Below are 23507 nucleotides of genomic sequence, written 5' to 3'. Positions count from 1 at the left end.
TTATCGAAGTTCGCCCCGCTCGCAGGGCCAGTGAGCGCCCTCTCCCTTGAATGCTGAAGGAGAGGCTGACCCACGAACCCGCGCGGGAGGTAGAGCTCCGGCTCAGCCCGGCCTCCGCCCCTGCAAGGATGATGAAGATCCTTGAAGCTGAGGGCGGGACCAAGATCGCAGCCCAACTTGCTTCTCCCCACCCAGGGGCTGGAGGTCACCATCTTGGGTGACCGCCGGCGAGGGGGTGCAGCCGGGCTGCATGATGAAAATCCTTGAAGCCGAACGATGGCTGAAAGGTACCAACTCCCACAGAGTTGTGTTCCTCCCACGACAAGGCGGAAGGATTGCGGGTGTCCCCCATCTGGGGGCTCGGAAGGTGGAAAGACACGATGCATAAGGGAGCGCGAAAACATGGTCGCCTTTCAAGGGGGTCACCCTCCTTTTAAAGGCGACTCTCCCTACTTGCGTCCCCAGCCGTCGTGGGCTGAGTCTTCTCCAACACGCTCCAAGGTCCTACCCCTAAGGTGCGGGGGCTGGGTTCCACGCGTCATGCAAGCTGGCCCAAAGCAGAAGAAGCCAAACCGCCGCGCGCGGTGCATGCAACCGCCCAGCGGTTACGAGCATTCCTCCACTTTCGCCCAGACCAGCGGGCGAAAGGGCGGGCAGCCATGCAGGCGGCATGCAACCGCGCCAAGTGGACGCGCCCCTCCGACTTCCAACGCACCCAGCATGAGGGTCCACGCCCACGCGTCATGCAACCGGCGCGCCGGTCGCTACGTGCAAACAACTGCACCGCCACTCGCACCACTGCCACGCCTCCTCGACTGCGGAACCAGTACCGCGACTCGAGGCAACCCTGCGTACGACCCAGCAGTGCCAGCCAGGCGCGACGGCCAATAGAGCCAAAAATGGGCCGACAGTAATGGCAGTGGCAGGCGGGCAGGAGCAGCGGTCACGTCGTCAGCCAAGCTCACGTCCCGTCCAGGGGTAGCGAGAGAACCCTCTCTCACGGCGTGAAGACGGCACGCCCGCGTTTCGTTCCTCGAACGGCTCGCGCACGCGCAACAGCCGCCCCGTGAACCGCTCGCCCCGTCGCATTAACTCCGCGGCGGGACAGGCGGCGCCTCTGGCAGGAGAAGCAAGCGATGCTTCGCCTTCGCCATAACGACCGCGTTCAAAGAGGTACGCCACGACAATCGATTTCGTATCCTTTCCCTTTTCCTCTTTCTCTCTCTTACAACAGGGACCGGGAAAGGGGGGTACCCCGAAAAGGATCCTTCTCCGTGAAGGAAACAGGCTCCGAGCCTCCCTACTGATCAGAGGTTCAAAGGCTGGCCCCTCGGAGGGGTTTAACAGCCACCTCAGAGCGCGTGGGCCCCGCACCCACTACTGGTCAGAGGTTCGAAGGCCGGCCCCTCGGAAGGGTTCAACGGCCGCCTCAGGCTACTCGGGCTCCGCGCCCACTACTGATCAGGGGTTCGTAGGCTGGCCCTCGAAGGGTTCACAGCCGCCTCAGACACAGAGCGAGGGATGACCCTGGGTACGTTCGATACATAACCAAGGCTCGGGCTACGCTCCCGAGGTACTGAAAGGGAATTAGGCTCACACCTATTTCCTAATTGATTTTGGTGGTTGAATTGCCCAACACAAATAATTGGACTAACTAGTTTGCTCTAGTGTATAAGTTATACAGGTGCCAAAGGTTCACACTTAGCCAATAAAAAGACCAAGTATTGGGTTCAACAAAAGAGCAAAGGGACAACCGAAGGCACCTCTGGTCTGGCGCACCGGACTGTCCGGTGTACCACCGGACAGTGTTCGGTGCACCACTGGACAGTGTCCGGTGCACCAGAGGACTCCAACTCAAACTCGTCACCTTCGGGAAAATCCAGAGGCGCTCCGCTATAATTCACCGGACTGTCTGGTGTACACCGGACAGTGTCCGGTGCTCCAAGGAACGGCGCCTCAGGAACTCGCCAGCTTCGGGAATTTGCAACGGCTAGTCCGCTATAATTCACCGGACATGTCCGGTGTGCACCGGACTGTCCGGTGTGACGTCGAAGCAACGGATATTTCGGCGCCAACGGCTACCTGCAGCGCATTGAATGCGCGCCAGCGCGAGCAAAAGTCAGGCACGCCCATACTGGTGCACCGGACACTCTATAGTACATGTCCGGTGCGCCACCGGACATCCAGGCGGGCCCAGAAGACAGAGCTCCAACGGTCGGAACCCAACGGCTTTGGTGACGTGGCTGGCGCACCGGACATGTCCGTTGTGCACCGGACTGTCCGGTGCACCATACGACAGTCAGCCCCACCAAACGGCTAGTTTGGTGGTTGGGGCTATAAATACCCCCAACCACCCACCATTCATTGCATCCAAGTTTTCACACTTCCAACCACTTACAAGAGCTAGGCATTCAATTCTAGACACACTCAAGAGATCAAATCCTCTCCCAAATTCCATACAAAGCTTTAGTGACTAGTGAGAGAGATTTGCTTGTGTTCTTTCGAGCTCTTGCGCTTGGATTGCTTTCTTCTTTCTTGATTCTTTCTTGCAATCAAACTCACTTGTAATTGAGGCAAGAGACACCAATCTTGTGGTGGTCCTTGTAGGAACTTTGTGTTCCAAGTGATTGAGAAGAGAAAGCTCACTCGGTCCGAGGGACCGTTTGAGAGAGGGAAAGGGTTGAAAGAGACCCGGTCTTTGTGACCACCTCAACGGGGAGTAGGTTTGCGAGAACCGAACCTCGGTAAAACAAATCCTTGTGTCTCACCGCTTTACTCGCTTGCGATTTGTTTTTACACCCTCTCGCGGACTCGTTTATATTTCTAACGCTAACCCGACTTGTAGTTGTGATTATTTTTGAGAATTTCAGTTTCGCCCTATTCACCCCCCCTCTAGGCGACTATCAATTGGTATCAGAGCCCGGTGCTTCATTAGAGCCTAACCGCTCGAAGTGATGTCGGGAGAACTCGTCAAGAGGGAGATGGAGACCAGCGACAAGCCCGCTACAAGCCACGAGTCAACTTCATCGGAAGAGTCCCGCAACAAGAGGAAGGAGAAGAAAAGCTCCTCCAACAAAGGGAAGGGGAAGGAGAAGAAATCCTCTTCCCACAAGTCGGATCGGAGAGGCGACAAACACAAGAGGATGAGGAAAGTGGTCTACTACGAGACCGACTCTTCATCACCATCGACCTCCAACTCTGATGCACCGTCCGTTACTTCTAAGCGCCAAGAGCGCAAGAAGTATAGTAAGATTCCTCTATGCTATCCCCATGTTTCAAAGCGTACTCCTTTACTCTCCGTTCCATTAGGCAAACCACCGGTTTTTGATGGTGAAGATTATAATATGTGGAGTGACAAAATGAGGCATCATCTAACCTCACTCCACACAAGCATATGGAATGTTGTTGAGTTTGGTGTACAGGTACCATCCGTAGGGGATGAAGACTATGACTCGGACGAGGCGGCCCAAATTCTCCACTTTAACTCCCAAGCCACTACTATACTCCTCGCCTCTCTAAGTCGAGAGGAGTATAATAAGGTGCAAGGATTAAAAAGTGCGAAGGAAATTTGGGACGTACTCAAGACCGCGCACGAAGGAGACGAGGTGACAAAGATCACCAAGCGGGAAACGATCGAGGGGGAACTCGGTCGCTTCATGCTTCACCAAGGGGAGGATCCACAAGCTATGTACAACCGCTTGAAGACCTTGGTGAACCAAGTGCGCAACCTCGGGAGCGAAAAATGGGATGACCATGAGATGGTCAAGGTTATTCTTAGATCCCTCGTATTTCTTAACCCTACACAAGTTCAATTAATTCGAGGTGATCCTAGATATAAGCTAATGTCTCCCGAGGAAGTTATAGGAAAATTTGTGAGCTTTGAGCTAATGATTAAGGGCTCAAAGAAAATCATCGAGCAAGGCACCTCCTCCACACCCGAAGCACAACCGGTCGCATTCAAGGCGACTGAGGAGAAGAAAGAGGAGTCTACATCGAGTAGACAACCCATCGACGCTTCCAAGCTCGACAATGAGGAGATGGCGCTCATCATCAAGAGCTTCTGTCAAATCCTCAAACAAAGGAGGGGGAAGGACTACAAACCCTGCTCTAAGAAAGTGTGCTACAAATGTGGTAAGCCCGGTCATTTTATTGCAAAATGTCCAATATCTAGTGACAGTGACAGGGGCGACGACAAGAAGGGCAAGAGGAGAGAAAAGAAGAGGTACTACAAGAAGAAGGGCGGCGATGCCCATGTTTGTCGGGAGTGGGACTCCGACGAAAGCTCTAGCGACTCCTCCTCCGACGAGGACGCCGCCAACATCGCCGTCACCAAAGGCCTTCTCTTCCCCAACGTCGGCCACAAGTGCCTCATGGCAAAGGACGGCAAAAAGAAGAAGGTTTATGCATCCGGAGGCTCAAGTTGGATACTCGACAGCGGGTGCACAAACCACATGACAGGGGAGAAGAAGATGTTCTCCTCCTATGAGAAAAACCAAGATCCCCAACGAGCTATCACATTCGGGGATGGAAATCAAGGTTTGGTCAAAGGTTTGGGTAAAATTGCTATATCACCTGACCATTCTATTTCAAATGTTTTTCTTGTAGATTCATTAGATTACAATTTGCCTTCTGTATCTCAATTATGCAAAATGGGTTACAACTGTCTTTTCACTGATGTAGGTGTCACTGTCTTTAGAAGAAGTGATGATTCAATAGCATTTAAGGGAGTGTTGGAGGGTCAGCTATACTTGGTAGATTTTGATAGAGCTGAACTCGACACTTGCTTAATTGCTAAGACTAACATGGGTTGGCTCTGGCACCGCCGACTAGCCCATGTTGGGATGAAGAATCTTCATAAGCTTCTAAAGGGAGAGCACATTTTAGGACTAACCAATGTTCATTTTGAGAAAGACAGGGTTTGTAGCGCATGCCAAGCAGGAAAGCAAGTTGGTGCCCATCATCCACACAAGAACATCATGACGACTGACAGGCCGCTTGAGCTACTCCACATGGATTTATTCGCCCCAATTGCCTACATAAGCATCGGCAGGAGTAAGTATTGTCTTGTAATAGTGGATGATTATTCTCGCTTCACTTGGGTGTTCTTTTTGCAGGAAAAATCTCAAACCCAAGAGACCTTAAAGGGATTCTTGAGACGGGCTCAAAATGAGTTCGGCTTAAGGATCAAGAAAATTAGAAGCGACAACAGGACGGAGTTCAAGAACTCTCAAATTGAAGGCTTCCTTGAGGAGGAGGGCATCAAGCATGAGTTCTCTTCTCCCTACACCCCACAACAAAATGGTGTAGTGGAGAGGAAGAATAGAACTCTTTTGGACATGGCAAGAACCATGCTTGATGAGTACAAGACTTCGGATCGGTTTTGGGCCGAGGCGGTCAACATCGCTTGCTACGCCATCAACCGGTTATATCTACACCGAATCCTCAAGAAGACATCCTATGAACTCCTAACCGGTAAAAAGCCCAACATTTCATATTTTAGAGTCTTTGGTAGCAAATGCTTTATTCTTGTTAAAAGAGGCAGAAAATCTAAATTTGCTCCAAAGACTGTAGAAGGCTTTTTACTAGGATATGATTCAAACACAAGGGCATATAGAGTCTTTAATAAGTCCTCCGGACAAGTTGAAGTTTCTTGTGACGTTGTGTTTGATGAGACTAACGGCTCTCAAGTAGAGCAAGTTGATCTTGATGAGATAGGTATTGAAGAGGCTCCGTGCATCGCGCTAAGGAACATGTCCATTAGGGATGTGTGTCCTAAGGAATCCGAGGAGTCTCCAAATACATAAGATCAACCATCCTCCTCCACGCAAGCATCTCCACCGACTCAAAATGAGGATGAAGCTCAAGTTGATGAAGTAGAAGATCAAGCAAATGAGCCACCTCAAGATGACGACAATGATCAAGGGGGAGATGCAAATGATCAAGACAAGGAGGATGAAGAACAAAGGCCGCCACACCCAAGAGTCCACCAAGCAATCCAACGAGATCACCCCGTCGACACCATTCTCGGCGACATTCATAAGGGGGTAACCACTAGATCTCGTGTTGCACATTTTTGTGAGCATTACTCTTTTGTTTCCTCTATTGAGCCACAAAGGGTAGAGGAAGCACTACAAGATTCGGATTGGGTGGTGGCGATGCAAGAGGAGCTCAACAACTTCACTAGAAATGAGGTATGACATTTAGTTCCACGTCCTAACCAAAATGTTGTAGGAACCAAGTGGGTTTTCCGCAACAAGCAAGATGAGCATGGTGTGGTGACAAGGAACAAAGCTCGACTTGTGGCCAAGGGATACTCCCAAGTCGAAGGTTTGGATTTCGGTGAAACCTATGCACCCGTAGCTAGGCTTGAGTCAATTCGCATATTATTGGCCTATGCTACTTACCATGGCTTTAAGCTTTATCAAATGGACGTGAAAAGTGCCTTCCTCAATGGACCAATCAAGGAAGAGGTCTATGTTGAGCAACCTCCCTGCTTTGAAGACAGTGAGTATCCTAACCATGTCTATAAGCTCTCTAAGGCGCTTTATGGGCTCAAGCAAGCCCCGAGAGCATGGTATGAATGCCTTAGAGATTTCCTTATTTCAAATGGATTCAAAGTCAGGAAAGGCCGATCCTACACTCTTTACCAAAACACTTGAAAATGATTTGTTCGTATGCCAAATTTATGTTGATGATATTATATTTGGGTCTACTAACGAATCTACATGTGAAGAGTTTAGTAGGATCATGACACAGAAATTCAAGATGTCTATGATGGGGGAGTTGAAGTACTTCTTAGGATTTCAAGTGAAGCAACTCCAAGAGGGCACCTTCCTAAGCCAAACGAAGTATACTCAAGATATTCTAACCAAGTTTGGAATGAAAGATGCCAAACCCATCAAGACACCCATGGGAACCAATGGGCATCTCGACCTCGACAAGGGAGGTAAATCCGTCGATCAAAAGGTATACCGGTCGATGATAGGTTCTTTGCTATATTTATGTGCATCTCGACCGGATATTATGCTTTCCGTATGCATGTGTGCAAGATTCCAAGCCGACCCTAAGGAAGCTCACCTTACGGCCGTAAAACGAATCTTGAGATATTTAGCTTATACTCCTAAGTTTGGGCTCTGGTATCCTAGGGGATCCACATTTGATTTGATTGGTTATTCGGATGCCGATTGGGCAGGGTGCAAAATCAATAGAAAGAGCACATCGGGGACTTGCCAGTTCTTGGGAAGATCCTTGGTGTCTTGGGCTTCAAAGAAGCAAATTTCCGTTGCTCTTTCTACCGCCGAAGCCGAGTACATTGCCGCAGGACATTGTTGCGCGCAACTACTTTGGATGAGGCAAACCCTTAGGGACTACGGTTACAATTTAACCAAAGTTCCTCTTCTATGTGATAATGAGAGTGCAATCAAAATGGCGGATAATCCCGTCGAACATAGCCGCACTAAACACATAGCCATTCGGTATCACTTTTTAAGGGATCACCAACAAAAGGGAGATATCGAGATTTCATACATTAATACTAAAGATCAATTAGCCGATATCTTTACCAAGCCGCTTGATGAACAAACCTTTAACAAACTTAGGCATGAGCTAAATATTCTTGATTCTAGAAACTTCTTTTGTTGATTTGCACACATAGCTCATTTATATACCTTTGATCATGTCTATTTCATACGCCATGACTAATGTGTTTTCAAGTGAATTTCAAACCAAGTCATAGGTATATTGAAAGGGAATTGGAGTCTTCGGCGAAGACAAAGGCTTCCACTCCGTAACTCATCCTTTGCCGTCACTCCGCGCATCTCTCCATCTTTTGGGGGAGAGTTCAAAGCAAAAGGACTTCGTCTTTGGTATAATATTCACTCATTTACTTATGACCAAAGGGGGAGAGAGTATTACAAAGGGCTCTAATGACTCCGTTTTTGGCGATTCATGCCAAAGGGGGAGAAAGTATTAGCCCAAAGCAAAAGGACCGCACCACCACCTAATTTTAAAAAGAGTTTTTCAATTGGTATGATTCTCAATTGATAAATTTAAAATTGGTATCTTATTGTGTTCAAAAGGGGGAGAAAGTAGCTTTTCAAAATTGATATATCAAAACCCTCTTGAACAATAAGAGGAGAATTTTAATTTAGGGAGAGTTTTGTTAAGTCAAAGGAAAAACATTTGAAACAGGGGGAGAATTTCAAATCTTGAAAATGCTTCTCAAAATCTTATTCATTTACCTTTGACTATTTGCAAAAGGACTTTGAAAAGATTTACAAAAGAATTTGCAAAAACAAAACATGTGGTGCAAGCGCGGTCCAAAATGTTAAAAACAAAGAAACAATCCATGCATATCTTATGAGTAGTTATATTGGCTCAATTCCAAGCAACCTTTGCACTTACGTTATGCAAGCTAGTTCAATTATGTACTTCCATATTTGCTTTGGTTAGTGTTGGCATCAATCACCAAAAAGGGGGAGATTGAAAGGGAATTAGGCTTACACCTATTTCCTAATTGATTTTGGTGGTTGAATTGCCCAACATAAATAATTGGACTAACTAGTTTGCTCTAGTGTATAAGTTATACAGGTGCCAAAGGTTCACACTTAGCCAATAAAAAGACCAAGTATTGGGTTCAACAAAAGAGCAAAGGGACAACCGAAGGCACCTCTGGTCTGGCGCACCGGACTGTCCGGTGCACCACCGGACAGTGTCCGGTGCACCAGAGGACTCCAACTCAAACTCGTCACCTTCGGGAAAATCCAGAGGCGCTCTGCTATAATTCACCGGACTGTCCGGTGTACACCGGACAGTGTCCGGTGCTCCAAGGAACGGCGCCTCAGGAACTCGCCAGCTTCGGGAATTTGCAACGGCTAGTCCGCTATAATTCACCGGACATGTCCGGTGTGCACCGGACTGTCCGGTGTGACGTCGAAGCAACGGATATTTCGGCGCCAACGACTACCTGCAACGCATTGAATGCGCGCCAGCGCGCGCAGAAGTCAGGCACGCCCATACTGGCGCACCGGACACTCTACAGTACATGTCCGGTGCGCCACCAGACATCCAGGCGGGCCCAGAAGACAGAGCTCCAACGGTCGGAACCCAACGGCTTTGGTGACGTGGCTGGCGCACCGGACATGTCCGGTGTGCACCGGACTGTCCGGTGCACCATACGACAGTCAGCCCCACCAAACGGCTAGTTTGGTGGTTGGGACTATAAATACCCCCAACCACCCACCATTCATTGCATCCAAGTTTTCACACTTCCAACCACTTACAAGAGCTAGGCATTCAATTCTAGACACACTCAAGAGATAAAATCCTCTCCCAAATTCCATACAAAGCTTTAGTGACTAGTGAGAGAGATTTGCTTGTGTTCTTTCGAGCTCTTGCGCTTGGATTGCTTTCTTCTTTCTTGATTCTTTCTTGCAATCAAACTCACTTGTAATTGAGGCAAGAGACACCAATCTTGTGGTGGTCCTTGTAGGAACTTTGTGTTCCAAGTGATTGAGAAGAGAAAGCTCACTCGGTCCGAGGGACCGTTTGAGAGAGGGAAAGGGTTGAAAGAGACCCGGTCTTTGTGACCACCTCAACGGGGAGTAGGTTTGCGAGAACCGAACCTCGGTAAAACAAATCCTTGTGTCGCACCGCTTTACTCGCTTGCGATTTGTTTTTACGCCCTCTCGCGGACTCGTTTATATTTCTAACGCTAACCCGGCTTGTAGTTGTGATTATTTTTGAGAATTTCAGTTTCACCCTATTCACCCCCCCTCTAGGCGACTATCAGGTACCCTAGGACATTTCCAAGACTAGCGGGAACGATCTTGTAACGGAATCCCATCAGAGGGAGGCATAGAGCCCTCGGACCCCGTCGAAAGGGGACGGGGTCCGGCAGATCATCCGCAGGTACTTTTGAGCGCGCCTCCGGGCCTCTAGCCGACCCCTAACAAATGGAGCATGGGCGTCCACTCGGATTACCCGCCAGCAGCTCACCGGAGACACCATGTTCGGCGCCCTCCGAAGGCAACATGGCGCTTTCCCCCCTCCTCCTTGCGGAAAGGCGACGCAGGGGCGTATGTAAAAAAGTCGAGTCTGTCCTTGACCGTCCTCTCGCCCTGTGCAGAGGCTCGGGGGCTGCTCTCGCAAACCCGGCTCCGGCCAAACCGTTGACAGCGTCAACATACCAGCCCGAGAACTTGGGACCCGACCGTGCACCCGGGCTACGACCAGCTCGCATGAGGGAACGACCAGACCAGTCGAAGCATTGCGCGAGGCATTAAGACCTCGGAGGAGTCAAACCACTCCTCCGAGGCCTTGGGGGCTACACCCGGCGGGTGCGCTCGCGCGCACCCCCCGGAACAAAACGCAACCGAGAAAGGCTGGTCCCCTTGCAAAAAAGTGCGACAAAAGCCTCCAAGCGAGTGTTAACACTCCCTTCGAGGCTCGGGGGCTACTGTCGGGGACCATAATTAGGGGTACCCTCATTACTCCTAATTCTCAGCTGGTAACCCCCATCAGCACAAAGCTGCAAAGGCCTGATGGGTGCGACTAAGTCAGGGATCTGTCCATTCGAGGGACTCGATCACGCCTCGCCCGAGCCCAGCCTCGGGCAAGGGCAGCCGACCCCGGAGGATCTACGTCTCGCCCGAGGCCCCCCTCCAGCGACGAACATACTTCCGGCTCGCCCGAGGCCCAGTCTTCGCCAAGAAGCAACCCTGGCCAAATCGCCACGCCAACCGACCAAATCGCAGGGGCATTTAATGCAAAGGTGGCCTGACACCTTTATCCTGACGCGCGCCCTTCAGTCGACAGAGCCGAAGTGACCGCAGTCACTTCGCCGCTCCACTGACCGGCCTGACAGAAGGACAGCGCCGCCTGCGCCGCCCCAACTGCTGTGCCACTCGACAGAGTGAGGCTGACAGGCAGCCAGGCCCGGCCTCAAGCACCATAGGAAACTCCGCTCCGCCCGACCCAAGGCTCGGACTCGGGCTCAGCCCCGGAAGACGGCGAACTCCGCTCCGCCCGACCCAGGGCTCGGACTCGGGCTCAGCCCCGGAAGACGGCGAACTCCGCTCCGCCCGACCCAGGGCTCGGACTCGGGCTCAGCCCCGGAAGACGGCGAACTCCGCTCCGCCCGACCCAGGGCTCGGACTCGGGCTCAGCCCCGAAAGACGGCGAACTCCGTTTCGCCCGACCCCAGGGCTCGGACTCAGCCCTGGCCTCAGCCGACGGTCTCCGCCTCGCCCGACCCAGGAGCTCGGACTCGACCTCGGCCTCGGAAGACAGACTTGACCTCGACCTCGGAGGAGCCTCCACATCGCCCAACCTAGGGCACGGACCGACCACGTCAACAGGAGGCGCCATCATTACCCTACCCCAAGCTGACTCAGGCTACGGGAAACAAGACCGGCGTCCCATCTGGCTCGCTCCGCCAGACTAGCAATGATGGCGCTCCGCACGCTCTATGACGACGGCGGCTCTCAGCCCCCTTACGGAAGCAAGAGGACGTCAGCAAGGACTCGACAGCTCCGACAGCTGTCCTTCCGCCAGGCTCCAGCGCTCCTCCGACGGCCACGACACCACACGAACCGGGTGCCAAAACCTCTCCGGCTGCCACGATGGCATGTACTTAGGGCGCTAGCTCTCCTCCGCTAGACACGTTAGCACTTTGCTACACCCCCCATTGTACACCTGGATCCTCTCCTTACGCCTATAAAAGGAAGGACCAGGGCCCTCTTACAGAGGGTTGGCCGCGCGGGGAAGAGGACGGGACAGGCGCTCGCGTGAGGCCGCTCGCTTCCCTCCCGCGTGGACGCTCGTAACCCCCTACTGCAAGCGCACCCGACCTTGGGCGCGGGACAAACACGAAGGCCGCAGGATTTCCACCTCTCCCTCTCCGGCTGCCTTTTTCCCCCTTCGCGCTCCGTCTCGCGCCGACCCATTTGGGCTGGGGCACGCGGCGACAGTTTACTCGTCGGTCCAGGGACCCCCCGGTCTCGAAACGCCGACAACCCCCTACTACAAGCACTTAAAACATCTTGTGACCTACATTTTAGAGAAGATTTTCATCGGTACACAGCCAACAACGTCCTCTAAACACTATATATAGAGTTTTTCTCTCCTCCCGTCTATCCATAACAGATTTAGTAAAACTAAAATATGTACAATATATTTGATAATACGATAAATACATATATACAAAAAAATTTAAAAGTAAAAAATATGTCTTTAATTTAAATATTTATGTATAGAGGACGAGATATAAAGAAAGTTGTTGGAGAGAAAGTAGATATAGATAAGAGATTTTTTAAAGAAGACTATAAAAGACGAATATAAAGACGAATTAGTCGGTTGCCCGTACGTTGCGACGGCTTACAACAATACCCACGTAAACTATCCATCAAAAAAAATTTAAGATTTTTATTGATTGTCTCCACTCTCTTTATAATATTTTTTTGATTTGGCTAACTGATGTTATTGTTTAGTCCATGCAATATGTCTTGGTATAACACGACTAATGAAGTGAGCGATTAGATGAGAGTCCACAACGACTGACTGAACGAACAAAGATTATAAAATAACATAATTCCACCATATAGATACCAAATAAGAGAAAGTTTGTGAGCTCAAGTTTCTAAAATAAGTCACATAAAGTCAAACTTATAAAAAAGATAGATCAAAATATGGAGTGATTGCTAAAATCAGACATCAATAAAAACTAGATGCACTCCATATAAATTATGCTACTTCGTAGCAATCACTAACGTTTAAAACCAACAAATAACATTTATTTTACTGTTAGTGTGACAATCATTGTTGCTCCATCCAATTCAGCAATCTCAAACACTATGAAATCCATTGTGCCAATGTGGTCTCCGAAACAACCTAATGCTTGCAAGAGCCAAGAACATCGTGTCGTGCTTTGGTTGTAGGCTCGGCCCGTAGTGCTAGCCAGACCTGACACGATTATATTTTTTTATTTTACAAAAAACGTATATACATATATACAATTTATATTCAATATTAAAATCATCTGAGCATGATGTTCTAATGGTTAGACAACTTCACATAGTGTCTCCTGCCCTTCTTCCATTAGGGCATGAGTTCGAACCCCACCTCCTGGACCGTTTTTAATATTTTACACTGATTTAATCAAATGAGTCGACGGTCTAAGGGGCTGGTCCGGCACCGTCAGCAGCCTATGCCGGGCCGCATTTGACCATATATAGACGTGCAACGGATTAATTTGAAATAGCTATGAGAGGTTATTTGTAAAAAAATAACGCAGAACAACCGTTGAAACTGATGTTTTAAGTATAGTATAGATATAAAGGACGGAAGAGTCTCGATCCTTGCATAATTCAAGGAGAACAGGCAACGCAGAGAGCAGCAATTCAAGCCTCGCTAGCGCAGCGTGCCTGGTCAGTTGGATCGTTTACTCATTCTATCTCCTATTTCATCTATCATTTCAAATTTCACTATATAAACAGTACAATCAACAGTGCAGTGTTTTATATGACCATATGCACGATCGGCTAGAAAAACAAATGTGACACCGTCGAGCACAAACACCGGACGACCTAGTAACATTTTTGGCTCCATATGATTTCGGTTCTTTTCTGATGATGATGTGTATAGCATCCCACCAATTAAGGGACGTATAAACTAGACAACCTGATTAACCTGCCTCTATACCGGTGACTAGAGATGAAAATTTGGGGAGCAAAATCCTGCCATGGGCTCAACTGTTGATGTTGTGCAGAAGAGCTCTAATTTTCTTCGATGAATTGCTGCTGTATCGCAGATGACCCAAAACTTCTTTTATATGATCATCATCTACTGCAGTTCACCTACTGGCGCCTCGTTCAGCCATAGGCGGTGGATGAAATCGTACAGCTTGGTGCTCACGCTCACCTGCCCAGATTGAGGAGTTAGTGGCACTTTCAGTTACTATATGTCATTATATCAAGATGAGGACAAACAATGGCGTGATGCAAAGAAGCAAACCTTGTAGGGCGTTGGATTTAGCCGCCGGATGTGATCCGGGCGCAGCATTTCAAGCTGCTGCATGCAGCGGCTTCTGATCTTCTCCAAGGAGGGCAGCTCTGCTCTAGGTTTATCTGCAGGGAGACACAGGTAGCCAGGTACAAATGTCACTAACACATAACAAGACAGAGGCCAGGAGCCAGGACACTAAAGTCTACAGATTTTAATGATCCAACAGATATTTAGTATTCAGATTTTTCTTTTGATATTATCCAGGGTTGGGTTGATGAAGTATTTTTTTCCCTAAAGGTGTCACCTTAGGTGAAGGAAACTCCAGAAGGAAACATAAAGGGGTTGTGGCTAGGGATGAAAAATTTCTTCCCCAGACCCAGTGGGTTAGCTAGCTAACTCATTTTTATTCCTTCCCCAGACCCACTCATGTAAAAGCTTCCGGTACTGGGTCTGCCCTTCCCTTGCTTTCAAATTTGGATTATAGTTTAACTACAGTGAGTTATGGGTCGACCAAGTGATCCAAAAACTTGCATCCTTAGTTGTGGCTCTGGTGATTGTCAACAGTAGGAAACATGAACAGAACAGAGCACTGGAAATATGAAACGTTTACATTTATTAAGTCTATCAAACTATGTTCAGAAAGAAATTTAAGCCTGTCAAGCTGCTCCGTCCTATTTTAAGATTCTTCTGCTTAAAAACAATCCTTCTGACTTTTGAAGGCAATAATGCTGATGCTAGTTACTCCCATTTTCAGTTACTACTTTCCGAAACTCAGCCATTAGTATGTGATCACTGACAAATTCTCGATAAAGAGATAAGAGGTCCATACCTGATGTCCCAGGCCAATAGCACTGTAGAAGCTCCTCAACATGCTGGGGGACAACATATGCTCTCTTTGATTCAATGAATGGATGGCGGCAGAGGATTCTTTCTCCTGCCTGCAACATTTTAACAATATGAAATCCGGTTTTAACGTTGGAGGTTACTGCAGATGAAAATGTCAAAGACAAGATACAGAGCATGACAGCTGTGTTGCATAACAAAGATAGGAAAAACTATGTACTACCGCAGCTATATTCCGTAAAATTCTGTACTGGGATACTTGGAAACCTTGTGCTAAATATAAAGGCTCAGATCCCAACAAAGATAACAGTGGTGCATTGTTACCTTAGGCGATGGTTCACTTTCGCGAATCATGATATCTACCAGTGGGTAGCCTTCTTTCCCATACAGTCTGAAGCATCTCTTTTTGCATGGAATGGAAACCTGAAACATACTATCACAACATCAATGGGTATATATAAAATAAAGCAGATATTTTTAACACAAAAATACTGGACATACTTTTGCCACATCCTCAGAAAGCTTAATACGAGGTTTATTATTTATCTCAACTAGCTTAAAGACACAGCCAAGAGCAGCCTGGGAATAACACGTCACAAGGTAAGTTCCAATTCCAAAGGCATCAACCTCATGACCCTGCAAAATAAAGGGAGATCCTAAATTATATCTGTGATTGGAAGAATGAATAATAAAGATAAATCTACAGAAGAACAATCACATACGTCAGATAACATCGGAACCACAGCTGCCATAATATGAAAGGTAAAATAGTCCTTTACAAATTGTAAACACAAGATAAGTTTATTACCTGTTTGTTGAGGGCATCAATTGTTTCTTCATTCAGGTCGTTGCTAGCAGTAATGAGCATCTTTGCAAAACCAGGTACATTATATTCCTTCTCTACTGCACTAAACACTTTTCGTGCTTCAATGGACAAATAGGCCAGATCACCAGAATCTAATCTAATACCAGATGCCTTGTACCTACAAAAGAATATATGATTAGGTAAAATGCTTGTGTTTAAAGGTTGAACAAAGATTGGGAAGTTTCCTATCTCAGTTGTAGTTTGTAAGCATGTACATGCAAGGAACCAAACCAAATAGATATAACCAAATATGCAGCCAATTCACATCTATATTGCAAGAGCCCAGAGCATGAACTAATTTAGAGTATTGAGATATTGCAGCTTACTAACACACCAGTGTAACTCAGTATCTGACTGAGATGGATTCAAATATAAACAAAAGGTAGTTATAAGTGTAAACCATCCTAAAGCATATGCTATTGGTGTGACATTTTTTTAATAACTTTAACTTCAGTTGTGTTCTCATGAATTTGATTGTTTGAGTACATGATGAATTTTCATGTGAAGATAAGCTCATATCTGATAGGGGTCGTCCGACACACAGGTAATGAACGCCAAAGGACATTTGACATACCCTAAGTCATGAAGTGCTAGAGCCACTGCACAGAAATTCGGAATACCACTTCGCATAACCTGAAAGGTAGAGAAGAGGGTGAGTATGGCTTATGAACGGTAATTGTTACACAACAGAAAATATATACATGAATCAGTTAGGAATTGGCTATGCCTTCTGAAAATAAATGGTTAATGATAATAGTGAAAACACATTCTGTTCAGGATTGCGCAATCATCAATCAGTCTACCCTCAGTCCAAAAAAACGTCCATACATGTCTATGTGTAAAGCAATAACAAGTTTGGCAGTAAAACAAAAGATCATGATTTCTTAATATCAATACAGAAAAGAGGATAATTCAGAATGACAAACAGAAAATTGTAGAAGTCAGCAATGACAAAGAGAAGTTTTCAGACCTACTCACCACCTCAAGAAAAGAGAGTTGACACTACTCATTCAGACATGAAATGAAGTACAAAGAAGAAACAACAAGAGAAAAGTTTAAAGCTTGAACAAACTAACAACTCACGTCATATGTGTCCACAAGAGCAAGGAAGTTGCTTGGAAAAGCCAATGCGTAGGATGCAAATGCAGCCAGCTCACTTTTATTTGTATCACCAAATACACCACCTAATGAATTTGCTGCCTGAATAAACCAAAAAAGTAACATAAGAATACCATGACAATTAAAACTAACGTAACAAGTTTCTGGAATCATACCTGAATCTTTTGAAGCCACTCTTGCACTAAACTAACAAAATCCTGGCAAAGTCTTGAGCCATCTTTGCTCTTGAGGGCCTTGTCTGGTATCTCATCAAGGCTCTGAAAGGGTGGAAATCATATTAATAAATCATGAAACAAGCACATAGCGATAAATGGCACAAAGAAAATACTCTCAAAATGGAAATCTAAGCATGAATATCTAAGGGGCAGCCTATTAATGCAATGATAGTAGCTCTTCTGTGTGTTAGAGGGAAAAAATTCAAGGAAAAGTACCAACTGTTATGCACAGTTCACAGAAATGTTATGAAAAGGAGGAATGATAAATTGATAATCCATGGATTCCACATCAGACTAAAAGAATACGGTGAGGAAAAAACTAGCATGGCTGAAAAGAGAAGAAATGAAACATATTACCCAGAATCCTGAAACAACAGTGGGGCTAGCTACTAATGCAGTGAAGAACAAATGCGTTTGACAAATGAAACTACAGTATGCAGACATAATGCTCTCCAATGACGAAAGTAACAGCATTTGTGAAAACTTTCATTCATTCATAGCAGGAAGGATACTTTACTGACCATGTATGAGCTAACAAAAGCATGAGAATGTGTTCCACGAAGTGGTATGCCAAACAAATTCCCAGCCAAAACATTACTGCAACAAAAAAGTGAGCAAAAGGTAAACACATTTAACATTTTTGGGGACAAAGTATTTTTTATGGTGAAGGACAGAAAGGCAAATATGCAAGCATAACTGAAAGTTTACTTCTTCAAGCATTATTATAAAGAGCAAGGATCACAAATACGCTGGATTTTAGTTCTAAACTATAAATGCAAAATAATTGACCTGGTTGCGTCAAAACCTCCCATAAAACAATATTTTGAGGCACTTATTGCTCCATCAGGTCCCTGCAGTAATAAATCCACAGAAACATTTAACATAGAAACACTAATGTGTTACAATGACAGTTGAAAAGGGATGGATAATTGAATATCACACCTGTGCCCGTCTTAAACCAAATTCTAACAGAACCTTTGACTTTCCAGCAACATGACGATGACGCGCAGCATTAGTAGTTACCAAAGAGGCATAATTGATAAGATTCACAAATGGAGTCTCCAGAAGTTGAACCACCTGATGGTGTAATAACAAACAGTAAGGCATTTCAAAATTCTGGTCGATGCTCATATGGCAAACATGCATTAGCACAACAACTGGTGAGGGCCTCGTACTTACAGCAACTGGACCCTCAACTCTCATCAAGGGCACTTTTGGAAAAACTACTGATCCCTCAGGAATGGAGTACACCTCTACATCAGAGCAGTCAACTTCCCTGAGATAATTGAAGAACGCACCCTAGGAATTGTAGTTTACATCAGAAAATGAACATTTAACTGGAAACCAACCAAACAAGGAATGTTTATAAAGGTTGGGTGAAAAACGAAAGATCCAAGGCACAGCACGTGCATTTAAAATTACTCCTGCTTCCTCCATTTGAAGTAGCCAATTCTTTCTAGTTCATGCTAACTAAAAGGCATGATTTTTAGAAAACTCAGCAACCAATCTCAGAATCATACATTCCAAGACTTAGTAATTGGAAAGGAAAGCATCTTTCTATTGGGGGTAGGCTCACATTGATTAATTCAGTGTTGAGTAGCCTACCAATGTATGTGATGTCCTTTTTTTTGCGTTCCAAGAGGACTTCTAAAAAAGCTTGATTATTTTCGGTCGAGATTTTTTTGGCAACAAGAAGAGAAGGAGAAATACAGTCTAGCAAAATGGAGCATTCTGTGCCAGCCCAAAGATCAAGGAGGCTTAGGAATCAGGGACCTAGATATTCAAAACAAGGCTTTACTAAGCAAATGGCTTTATAGACTTTTGACAACTGATGGAACTTGGCAACAACTGATCCGCAACAAATACTTGAATGCAAAACCACTCTCCCAAGCCTATTGGAGATCAGGGGATTCCAATTTTTGGGCCGGGTTAATGAAAGTGAAACAAGACTTTTTTAGGTTTGGGACTTTCACTATAAGAAATGGTTCTCAAGTTAGGTTCTAGGAGGACATCTGGTTGGGTACATCAACCCTTCAGGACCAATAACCTTGTTTGTACCATATCGTAAGACATAAACATGTGACTGTGAGTGTGGCTGATGTCTTCAGCACTTTACCTTTAAATTTGTCTTGGCATAGAGATCTGATAGGACATAAATTAGTAGCGTGGAACGATCTAATTCTACGACTTGCTAATATAGTTCTATCAGAGGAACAAGATGGATTTCGATGGAAGCTGTCAGCAAATGGTCGATTCTTAGTGAAGTCACATTACATTGGCTTAATCCACCTAGATGTACCCAACTTTAACAAAAAAAATGGAAACTAAAGGCCCCTATAAAAATAAAAATATTCCTTTGGTTTTTACGAAAAGACGTAATATTAACCAAGGATAATCTAGCGAAGCGAAATTGGAATGGCAACGTGAAGTGCTGCTTTTGTCACAACAATGAGACAATTAAGCATCTTTTCTTCGAGTGCCAGGTAGCGCGGGCAATATGGCATACTGTCCAAATAGCTACAAATCTTTACCCTCCCTCTAGTGTCGCGAATATGTTTGGGTCATGGCTAGGGGGGATTATTAAAGATTTAAAATTGTTAGCTCTTTTAGGGGCAGCAGTAGTTTGTTGGGCCATTTGGCGACATAGAAATGACATTGTGTTTCAACATAAATATGTGACAAACTCTTTGCAGGTTCTTCATTTGGCTATCCACTGGCTCCGTTCCTGGGTTGTGGTACAGAAGCCTATCTTCCAGGAGTTGGTTTTAGCTACCTGTCAATGTTTGGAGCAAGTGGTCAGGGAGTTTTTTACCTAGGCTCGTGGGTGGCGATCTAGTCTTAGGATTGATTACTACTAGAGTGATTGGGTTGTTAGTCTTCTTTAGACTGTGTGCATCTAGCGCGATGCAGAAGTCGGGTTTTCTGTTGTCAAGAAAGTTGTGACTTATGATTATCTTGATGCAATAAATTTTCCCTTATTGAAAAAATCTCAGAATCAGACACCAGAATCATCGGAAGAAAGAGAGATTACTCATGTACAGATGAGATGATACCTCACACATTGGCATGACTGATTGCAGGAAAGAAATGTCATGTTCTGTGAACTTAAAATTCGCAATAAATTTGATGCACTCCTCAAGGCCAGCAAAAACAGTGAATTCCCCACCAAATGGATTTTTCCTAAAGTACAGGTCAAACCTGTGAAAGGAAAAGGATTCAAATCAGAATTAAGTTTAGAAACCTGTTAGCTGTAATACATTATTTGTATCCATAGACAGATAGACTTCACTGAAACTCAGTCAGAAGGCTTGAAACTAGATTCACTGAAATGTTTAGGGAGGACTAGCACTTGCATGAGGAAGCATACAACAGGCAGAAACTGTTTTCTTAATCGTATTAAGACTAAAATGCAACAAGATGGGTTGCATTGGATGAACATTCAAATTGCTACTAAATAGCCAGTTCCCAACTTCCCAGGAAATACCAAAGACTATTTTGTGAGTTCCAAGGATTAGAGATTCTTGTACCTTTTTCCACCAATTGTCTGTATTCATTGTAAATGGATGATTTTGCAAATTTGCTGGGAGATTGAAATTCAATTAGCATAGGCTCCAAGGCAAGCCTGAGTACCCACTACCCAGCACGTCAATTCAAAGACATAAAAAACCCAAAAGGAAGACATCAGAATTTCTCAAATCCAGCATTATCCTTTTGCCACTACCCATTCGATTAGCTCTAATATGATGGTAGTAACTGCAGCGATCAGCTTATGATCATCTATTGTTTTCATCTCCATGAACAAATAGCTTCTAGTTCTGCAGGTAAGAAGAGTTTTTCCATTCAACCTTGAATGAAAAAACAATACAAGAAGAAACAACATGCAAGGAACAATTTCTTGTAAAGGAACACATGGTAGAAATGCATAAAGTAGTATTCATATAAAAAAATGGCAGATGAATGATAAAAAGGAGAATAATGGAAAGAGATACTTTCCCAGCTTAGCTTAATTGAATTATACCATGGCCTACCATTAACTTTCCAGTTTCCACAATGCCACTTGCATAAAATTTTCCCTAAAATTGAGATAAAAATTATTTGGAGTCACGTGGTTTATTTGGAGTCACGTGGATGCATCTCGGGTGCAATCTAGGGAGCTACCAAGGTCAAATAAAACCGTTGCTTTTTCAGAAGCCAACAAATATCTTAATACTGTGGACAAACAACATTTCAATACAGTGCATGCAAGCAAGTTCTACCCATGTGGAATTTATGGGTATGGAGGCACATATGAGATATGACCATCGATAAATGCAAAGCAATTGGTTCGAACTGCCCTAGTTAAGAACTATGACTACATTCCAAGACATAGAGAAGAACGCGTCACACAAAGTTCATTGTTTAGCTCAATATCCATCAATAAGTTTTGCACTGTCATGCTGTAGGAGCAATATATAAAACAGCCTAGTGTAGTTTCAAGGTACCTTCCTAGAATATTCTTTGAATGACACAATTATAGCTTTTCCCCATAAAAACTCTGTTCCTGAACTAGCAGCCAGCACACATATGATGGAATCACCTTGTTTTTTTCCTAAAGAAAAAGGAGCATTCCACAACTATTTTAAGTCAAAGTTGCTTTCTTGCATACGTTTGACACATTTGAATCCTTGGATGGCCAAAGCATTAATATAAAATCCAGGTATGAATTGATTGTCTTGTTTGTTTACTCAAGTAGTAAATGTCATTCATCTGTTTGTCTTCATTCAAATGTCCACGTACCCTCTGAATTACATAACATTTAAAAAACACTGCTTATGTCATGTGCGAAAATTATTCAAGACATACAATTAGGAAATTAGGGGACAAAATTGGCTCCTAGACCCAAATTAGGATAAACTAACACCAAATGCAGAATATACCCCTAACAAGAACACGGCAATTCCAAATGAATGCATCGTCCACTCCAAACAAATAAAAACTGGTAGTACCAACATCGAAAGGAGCAATTCAAATTGCACAATGGAAGGGATTACCGAAGAAATACAAAGTTGAGCAATGAAAATGAAAGTCCATTTTGAACACAGAACAAGAACAAGAAGATATATACTAATATATGAATGAAAATACTAAAGGTGACGTCCCACTTGCTTAGTTTTTACATAGCCATATTGACATGCAGCAAATGTACTAACACAGAAACACAAAAGGACGAACAGTAGATGTCAAGACGAAGCGTTGCTTGAAATATCACAGCTGCAACAAGAGAAAAATTTAACTACACAAGAAAAGCGTTCTCAAACCAAAACCAGAGCACCGAGTCGAAAATAAATAAAATACTCTGAACAATCAATGATCCACGATGTAAAAAACCGCGCCGTCGTAACCCACAACGGTGGGGAAGTAATAAGGAAAAACCAGCAATACCAAACAACCGATCCTTCGAGAACAAACGCTCCCAGCACATTGATCAGAACCGAAAACGAGAGCACCGCATTAGCTACAGAACAGAAACAAGGGAATTGCAATTTGCAGCAGGGAGGGGCCGAGCTCCAATACATGGCCCTGAAAGCCCCATCCCTCAAAACCTAACCCGCACGGATAAACCGTCCCGGTCACCACCCTCACGCCAGATCACCACCTCCCGATCAAATCCAATCCAGCCGGCACCGCTGGCTGAAACAAGTCACACACAGGCACACCAACAAAGCGGACAGGGGAGAGGGCGCTCACACGGCACGGTCGGCGTGCTTCCCGGCCTTCCAGTACGCGTAGGCCATGGAGAACTGGTACTGGTCGGTGAGCAGAGCCGTCGCCATGGGGTTGGTGGGCGCTCCCACCGGCGCCGCCACCCCCACGAGGGAGCCGTTGCCGTTGGCGTGGGCGCTCGCGGGCGGCGCCGACGTCGCTGCCATCCTGGCCTCCCCTCACGGGCGAGCTTCGGGAAGCGTGGAAGGTGGCTCCGCCTAGGGTCCGCTTGGCTGGAGGGGGCGGGAGAGGCTGCGCCGGGAGGGGACCGGAAGGAGGCGGGAGGAGACAACTGGAGACCGGATGGATGCGGAGGCGGAGAAGGCAAGGAAGGGACCAGAATGGAATTTGGGAGCTTGGCCGGGAGCTTGGCGGTATTTATATGTTGGAATACTTTGCAGACTTCTAGGCATGCACCAGGGGAAACAGGCAAATTGCACCGATACCCCTGTTAGTTGTTGGCCGTAAACTCGTCACTAGACAAGTGTTTGAATGTCAAAAGAAGGTACAATCATGAATTGATGTTTGATACTTTGATCCCTTGACATTCGTTTAGTGGCACACCGGACACGGCATCCATGCTTTGCTGCCATGAGTATTTGGCAAATTGTGGCTCCTTTTCTTTCAAATTTCTTATTTGATGCACATGTTCTCTAATTTTCCAACGGCCATTTAATCGTGGTGTCTCGTGCGACATCGACGACCTTCGTTGTTAACATTAT

At 45.7% G+C, this 23507-nt stretch overlaps 1 protein-coding gene across 2 annotated transcripts; it reads right to left on the bottom strand.

The window, feature by feature from the left end:
- Positions 1-13437: 13437 nt before the first annotated feature.
- On the bottom strand, positions 13438-23135 carry LOC100286133 (uncharacterized). 2 transcript variants are annotated; one of them, XM_035963093.1, is made up of 15 exons: positions 20571-22652; positions 20097-20241; positions 18223-18342; positions 17986-18120; positions 17833-17894; positions 17565-17640; positions 16984-17085; positions 16793-16909; positions 16284-16342; positions 15653-15827; positions 15346-15480; positions 15169-15267; positions 14831-14939; positions 14011-14123; positions 13438-13917 (listed from the first exon to the last, which is right to left on the bottom strand). In XM_035963093.1, the coding sequence occupies exons 2-15, from the start codon at positions 20109-20111 to the stop codon at positions 13840-13842; spliced, it is 1395 nt and encodes a 464-aa protein (XP_035818986.1). In that variant the 5' UTR covers positions 20112-20241; positions 20571-22652; the 3' UTR covers positions 13438-13839. The 2 variants fall into 2 exon arrangements, with proteins under 2 accessions (XP_035818986.1, NP_001152493.1); NM_001159021.3 differs by lacking the exon at positions 20571-22652 and adding an exon at positions 22771-23135 and having other exon boundaries at positions 13441-13917.
- Positions 23136-23507: the final 372 nt, after the last annotated feature.

This window comes from Zea mays, chromosome 10, assembly GCF_902167145.1.
Source record: "Zea mays cultivar B73 chromosome 10, Zm-B73-REFERENCE-NAM-5.0, whole genome shotgun sequence".
Lineage (NCBI taxonomy): Eukaryota > Viridiplantae > Streptophyta > Magnoliopsida > Poales > Poaceae > Zea > Zea mays.
This window is presented reverse-complemented; position numbering and strand designations above follow the sequence as displayed.